The sequence below is a fragment of the Lepidochelys kempii genome, chromosome 4 (genome assembly GCF_965140265.1).
Source record: "Lepidochelys kempii isolate rLepKem1 chromosome 4, rLepKem1.hap2, whole genome shotgun sequence".
In the NCBI taxonomy this organism is placed as follows: Eukaryota; Metazoa; Chordata; order Testudines; family Cheloniidae; genus Lepidochelys; species Lepidochelys kempii.
Window position 1 is genome coordinate 12693465 of NC_133259.1, and position 7422 is coordinate 12700886.

The following is a 7422-nucleotide window of genomic DNA, read 5'->3' on the forward strand; positions in this document are numbered from 1 at the left end:
TTATACTGTAGGATAAATTCTTGGTGTCTGTTCTTCAGCATCTCTGAATATCTTCATGCTATTCTTAGCACACCTGTCACCATAGGCCCAATATGTTATCAGGTCATGGCAAGCATGGAGTTCAGACCTGCAGCCCTGGTATTACTAACATTATGCTGTAACTAACAAGCCTAGATAGCCCATGTTTTAGTTTAGTTTATTTGTAAATCTAGCAGCGTAGTGTATATTGTGTACAAGATTGACACTGTAGCCATCTAACAAACTTTAGCAAATAGTGACCAAGACTACAGTTATTTACAAATCATGAACATACTTTATATTTTCAGAATTTTCAACTCTAAACTTAAGTAGCTTTACAGTTTACAAGCCTCCCTTTCCCCAGTCTCCTCAAGTTTTCCATTCGTGCTCTTAGGGTCATCTACATTTGAGCAGGGAGTTGTGATTCCCAGTTTGTGTAGATGTACTCATGCTAGCTCTTCTCAGACTAGCACCTAAAAATAGCAGTGTGCCCATGGTGGCTCAGGCAATCCACCCGAGCATGTACTCAGGGGTCGGGCAGGATTGTACTCGGACCAGCTAGCCCAAGTGGTCATCTGTGCTTTCATGGACACACAGCTATTTTTAGGTTCTAGCCATGGGTGGCAGGTATAATAGGCCAGGGAAGGCTAACACCTGGGCCACAGAAGGCTAACACCTGGGCCATAGTGGCCCTGCCCCTTTCCTGTAGCCCTCACCGTCTGCTGCTGCCTATCTGCGGCAGCTTGCAGTACCCCTCCTCCTTGGGAGTGGGAAAGTGAGGAGGGAACGCAGCAAGCCAGCAGGGGGCAGGAGGGTCTGGCGGGGGGAGTGAGGAGGCTCGGCCATGTGCTGGGGCTGGTCAGGCAGGGAGGTGGGGGTCCGGCCAGGTGAGGGGGGGTCCAGCAGCTCGCCTAAGGGCTCAGCGATGTCACCCGGCATCGTCGGCAACTCAGCCCAGCGTGGCTGGGGTGTGTGGAGGTGGCTCAGCCCAGCGTGTCTGGGACCAGACTGGCGCTTGGGGATGACCAGATGTGGCTGGGGTGGGTAGGCCGGGGCTCCTCCAGTCACAGGGAGGCCCTCAGGGCTCTTCCTGTTATGGGGTGTGTGTGTGTGTGTGTGTTCGGGGCTCAGTGGGCGGGGCCTCGGGCAGAAGGGTTACAGCCAGTGGGCTAGCCTCCCCAAAGCGGGGGTTCACCCACCGCCCATGGCACTAACTCAAGCAGAGCTAGCATAGGCTACTTGAGCTGGGACTCAATTCTCAGCTCAAATGTATATAATTCACTTTCTTCAGTTGCTAAAATACAGTATCTACATCCTTCCCTCTTCTATTCAAACTTTTTTCATTTGCAGACCCCTAAAAAATTTCAAATGGAGGTGCAGACACCTTTGAAAATTTGACATTGTTTGAAAAACACTGTTCTATTGTAATGACAACCTTTCGTGGACCCCTTAGTCATAGTCTGCAGACCCTCAGGGGTACGCGGACCACAGGTTGAAAACCACTGTATTACAGCATTCCCTCATGCAATTTACAAAGCTACTGGCCACTTTAATTTCCAGCTTGACTGTAGACCAATATAAAGTTCCCCCTTCATTAGTACAAATCTCACTATAAAGTAAAAAACATTTTCTCCCACAAACAAACTCCTATATGAAAGAACACAGTTAAATATAATATGAACACCAAGAATTAAATGACAGGTTTCAGAGTAGCAGTGGTGTTAGTCTGTATCCACAAAAAGAAAAGGAGTATTAGTGGCACCTTAGAGACTAAAATTTATTTGAGCATAAGCTTTCATGAGCTACAGCTCACTTCATCGGATGCATGCAGTGGAAAATACAGTGGGGATATTTTATATACACAGAGAACATGAAACAATGGGTGTTACCATACACACTGTAATGAGAGTGATCAGGTAAGGTGAGCTATAACCAGCAGGAGAGAAAAAACCCTTTTGTAGTGATAATCAAGGTGGGCCATTTCCAGCAGTTGACAAGAACGTGTGAGAAGGGGGAGGGGGGGGCGAATAAACATGGGGAAATAGTTTTACTTTGTGTAATGACACATCCACTCCCAGTCTTTATTCAAGCCTAATGTAATGGTGTCCAGTTTGCAAATTAATTCCAATTCTGAGACTGCTGAATTGGAATTAATTTGCAAACTGGACACCATTACATTAGGCTTGAATAAAGACTGGGAGTGGATGTGTCATTACACAAAGTAAAACTATTCCCCTGAGCCCCCCCCCAGCCCTTCCTCACGTTTTTGTCGTCAACTGCTGGAAATGGCCCACCTTGATTATCACTACAAAAAGGTTTTTTTTCTCTCCTGCTAGTAATAGCTCACCTTACCTGATCACGTTACAGGGTGTATGGTAACACCCATTATTTCATGTTCTCTGTGTATATAAAATCTCCCCACTGTATTTTCCACTGCATGCATCCGATGAAGTGAGCTGTAGCTCACGAAAGCTTATGCTCAAATAAATTTGTTAGTCTAGTCTCTAAGGTGCCACAAGTACTCCTTTTCTTTTTAAGAATTAAATGTGCCTTCAAAGCATTTTGGAGTACAGTTTTTCTGATGATTTGTGTACTGGCCATTTACTAGTAAGAGCCTTCTAATGTACACAGAATGCCATATCCATGACAAACTACATTTCAGCAGAAAGTACTTATTTTCTTGTTTATAACAACCATAACTTCCATGTGAGACATAGCCCAGCTGATCATTAATTGCTGGGAAAAGGGCCTTTTATATACCTTAATCCCCCAACTCCCATATTTATTAATTGCCAGGAAATGCCCTTCCCATTGCATCCAACAAAGTGGGTATTCACCCACGAAAGCTTATGCTCCAATACGTCTGTTCATCTATAAGGTGCCACAGGACTCTTTGCCCCTTCCCATTAGTTGGCCTTAAAACTGTTCTCTCCCTTTACTGCTGTGCTGGAGGGATTAGGGTTTACACAGTGCTTTTAGATTCTTGATTGAAAGGCACTGTAAATGCAAAATACAGAAGTAATCTTACTACTCCTTAGTTTACCTTAATTTTTAAAATGATGGTAGTAGCAAAGATTAGGGAACCCAGGAGAACCAAAACACAAGCAAAAGTTTCAATGCTGGTTGTGTAGGATCATAAGGAATAAAAATACTGTCTGATGCAGGGGCTGCCTCAAGCCATGATAATACAAATAAGAGATATTTAAAAAGTCTCAGTGAAACAAGGCTAGAGTTCACCATCACATATGGACTCCCCTATTATCAACACCAAGGTCTTCTGTGATTGAATGGCCTGCTGCTTTGTGGGGTAGATATGTTAGGGGAGATTTCTGTAGTCTATAAAACTCATACTGCATGTGGTACAATTTTGATATGAATAGCTTATGGAAGATCATCTTTTTCTTTTCTTTTCTTTCCTCCCTCTGCTTTATATATATTTATGCTGAAGCCTCTCTCTGTTCAAGTTCCTTTCTCACTTTCTTTTGGGAAACAAATGAGCACCAGACGGTCCTGACACCTGGGAATCAACTTGGTGGTCTTAACAACAAATGATAGAAAGTGACAGGGATTAATTGCCCTGGTTTAATCCTGAAAGCATAGGTGAGGCTTGATGAGGAAAGCAGAGTCTGGGCTAATCAGGACCAGATAAAAACAGCTCTCCTAAATTTGGGGAGGGTGTAAATCAAATATTGCAAACTACTGGTGGCCGCCTGAACCGGCTGGGGCAGTTAAGCTTCCTACGCTGACACAGCACACTGGGGGAAAAAACCTGGCTGGGGAACCTGAATGTTGGCTTTGGGACTTTTACCTTTGAAATGTTTTGGCACACATCCTTTTCCAGCTCAGGAGAGCACAAACAAAACTTTTATTTCACTCTAGAGACGTAAGAAAGCACTTGTGAATTGTTTTATAAAAGCCAGACCCACCACTCAAGGCATTTCTGCAACATCTTTATAGACCACCCCATCAATAAACATACCCACCTCACAGAGCACTGTACTACTACTATAATAATAATTATAACCACTCAGGGATACTGTAAGAAGTTGTGAAGCCTCTCAGGCCACAGAGTCTGCAGGGAAGTAGGGCTAGTCCCTGAACTGAAATGTAAAGCAAATCCCTCCGGAAAAAACTGTAAACACTGTTTTATTGTTCATACCAAAGAAGTGAGACTTGGCAGAAAAGTTTGCTGCTACTGCCCAGACAGCGAATGAGCAAGTCTTGCTACTGCCTGTGATGGAGAAAGTGAGAATGAGAGCGAGGATGAAGAATGCTGATCTGCATGCAAGTTTGACCCAGGAGAAGCTGACAAGCAGCACCATGGGAACAATTTATATTTCCTCTTCCCTTTACTTCCTGCTATGTCACTAGGCTTCTTCCAAAGACTTCTGTATTACCAACAGCTGTTGCAGAACAACACCTAGGAAGGGAAGAGGGTAATGAACTAGGGACTCTTGAGTTCTTATACTGGCTTTGACTCCCTCAGGCTTGGGCAAACCCATTAAGATCCCTGCCTCAGTTTCCCCATTTGCACAGTAGAGACCCACTCAAAAAGGGTGTTGCAAAAATTAGCGTTCGCAAGACACTTTGAAGATTAAAAGCACTATATAAAACACGACACATTAACCAGAAAACCTTGGAGTATGCTAAACTCCTCTTTGTAGACACTGTATGCTTGCAACAGGGCAGGTTAGGCACTTCCACCCTATAACCAGCCTTTGCTAAAACACAACAAATAACCTATTCCCAGTCACAAACTGACTGCAAAATAATCCCACACAATTACATAGCCTTGTCAAGTGGAGAAAAACACCCTGTATAATATCGATTTGCTTTAGGACACAGTGGCAGGAGGCAGGCAGTCGAAGCCAGCCTTTTCCTGAGAACCCATATCCATCCTCTCCTCCAAGCATGGCAATGTAGCTACCCAATTAAACTTCGAAGGACTGAGAGCTCCTTCCCCAAAACGAGGGAAGGGGAGGGGAGAGACGAGGCTCATGATTATTTTTTAACATTGTAACTGAGTCTGTGGATGAGCATTTCATGCAGCCACGCATACTGAAGCATCTCCTTTCAATGCATCTTCCACAATGTTCAAGGCCTCCCGTCTTCAGCTCGGATACATACACTTCATTCACTCTCCTGTTAAGGAGAGGACAGTGACAGGATGGAGGGACCGCAATAGGCCCCCTTCTTCTGAAGATTCTGCCACCAATTTCCAAGGAGTTTTGGTGTGATTTCCCCATACCCAATGGTGTTGTTACTCTCTGGATACTGCTAACTCTTTCCCGCCAGAAATGACTGATCCCCAGGGTTCATACATATTTGAATGGAATGAATCAAAGTGATAAATCAAAAATAATTCACAGAAGTGCAGCTACCTGCAGCCTCTTTGCCCTCCTCTCCTCTAATTACATAGTCAGCCCACCATGCGATCTTAAATAGTCAATATCTTTTTCAGAAACAGAGTACAAACATTTCCACCAGAGCGCAGCTTAACATAAGTTACCTTGGCCAGATGTGTTACCTCCTTCCTCGGCCATGAAACTAGTTTTCTTTTAAAGTGGGAAACCCAACCCCCCCTTGCCTCTTATCCCTCTCCAACGCATGCATCCCCATGCCCCAGGGGTTTATCACAGGCCAAGGGGAGTCTGCCTGCGCGCCCCCCTTGCTGAAAGGGTGCCAGTAAGCTGAAGGGAAGAAGGGGAAAGGAAGGCTCTGCAGATGCCACCACCATCCAGACCCAAGTTCAAGTCCAGGGGTATCTGAGAAGGAGAGACTTTGGGCAGGTGAACTGGGTGGGGGGGGGAAGAGGAGGAAGGGGGGAAAGGGTCAGGGAATCCCTGTGTAAGGGAGCTGGAGCTCCTGAATTGGGGGGAGGAGACTCGGGTCTGGAAACCGAGGAAGTAGAAAGGAGCCATGCAGGGCACCAGGCTTAGCGGGGGGGGGTCTGAGGGCGGGGGCGCCGGCCCCCCCGGGGGGGTCTGAGGGCGGGGGCGCCGGCCCCCCCGGGGGGGTCTGAGGGCGGGGGCGCCGGCCCCCCCGGGGGGGTCTGAGGGCGGGGGCGCCGGCCCCCCCGGGGGGGTCTGAGGGCGGGGGCGCCGGCCCCCCCGGGGGGGTCTGAGGGCGGGGGCGCCGGCCCCCCCGGGGGGGTCTGAGGGCGGGGGCGCCGGCCCCCCCGGGGGGGTCTGAGGGCGGGGGCGCCGGCCCCCCCGGGGGGGTCTGAGGGCGGGGGCGCCGGCCCCCCCGGGGGGGTCTGAGGGCGGGGGCGCCGGCCCCCCCGGGGGGGTCTGAGGGCGGGGGCGCCGGCCCCCCCGGGGGGGTCTGAGGGCGGGGGCGCCGGCCCCCCCGGGGGCGGGGCGGGGGGTCTGAGGGCGGGGGTGCCGGCCCCCCGGGGGCGGGGCGGGGAGAGGGGGGGTCTGAGGGAAGGAGACGCCCCGGCGGGGGTGGGGGGCGGTGCTGAGGGCGGGGGGTTGCTACTCACGGGGGCCGGCTCTGTCCTGCCCCGGCGCGGGCCCCGGGGAGCTCAGCAGCAGCACGGGCAGGGCGCCGCCGCCGCCCCCGGGGGGGCTCCACACGCTCTGCGGCGGCAGCAGCCCGGGCGGCGCGGGGCCTCGATGGCCCGGATAGAGCAGGAAATAGGGGGGGGACTCGGGGGGCGCCGCTTCCCCGTCCCCGTCCGCGGCCTCCAGCCCCCCGACCGAGGGGCTGCGCCCAGCCCGCTGCTCCATGGTCGGGGGCCGCGCCGCGCCGGCTCCGTCCGGGCAACTTTCCCCGCCGAGCTGGGGCCGCCGCCGCGAGCCCGCCTCCGCCATGGACACCGGCCCCGCCCCGGAACGGCCGGCCCCGCCCCGGAACGGCCGGCCCCGCCCGCCAGCGGGGACCGTCCGCCTGGAGACCCCGCCCCGTACCCGGGGGGGGGGTCAACCCCAGCCCCCCCCACCTTCTGAGGGGGTTAAATCTGCCCCTTGCCACTCCCCCGTGCAGGGGTTAATTAAACCTTTACAGCCCCACCCCTGCCTCCTCTAGGCACCCCACTGCCCCCCCAGCCGGGATTGGACCCTCACCCATACCTACCGTGCCCACAACCACCCCAGCGCCTGAGGCTGTTAACTATTAACACCCCCCCACACACACACATACACACAGTGCCCTCTGTGCACCTCAACCCCTGCGGGGTTCAACTCTAAGGGGGGTTCACCTTCCCATAGCCCCAGCACATTCAGCCCCTGAACCCCACACACAGCTAGAAAGTCTCTCCTGCGGGGTTCCAGCCCCACTGATCCCTCTGCACGCTCGCTCGCTCACTCCCTCCGTGTCCAGTGTCTCGCCCTCACCCTTAGGTGCTGTGAAGATCCAGATTTCTCGCTTGCCTGTACTTTTCCCTTTCTATCCTTCAATGTC

At 51.5% G+C, this 7422-nt stretch overlaps 1 protein-coding gene across 6 annotated transcripts in view; it reads right to left on the reverse strand.

Annotated features, from left to right (window-relative positions):
• RUFY3 (RUN and FYVE domain containing 3) overlaps window positions 1–6853 on the reverse strand; it is a 97070-nt gene extending 90217 nt beyond the window's left edge. For 5 of the 6 annotated variants that reach the window (XM_073340391.1, XM_073340393.1, XM_073340390.1 and 2 more), the window contains exon 1: window positions 6503–6853. In XM_073340391.1, coding sequence (XP_073196492.1) covers window positions 6503–6833 — 331 coding nt within the window. In that variant the 5' untranslated portion in view covers window positions 6834–6853. Of the gene's footprint in view, window positions 1–5527; window positions 5918–6502 lie in introns of those variants that run through there. The other variant, XM_073340396.1, reaches the window with a different exon arrangement.
• Between the last annotated feature and the right edge of the window lie 569 nt (window positions 6854–7422).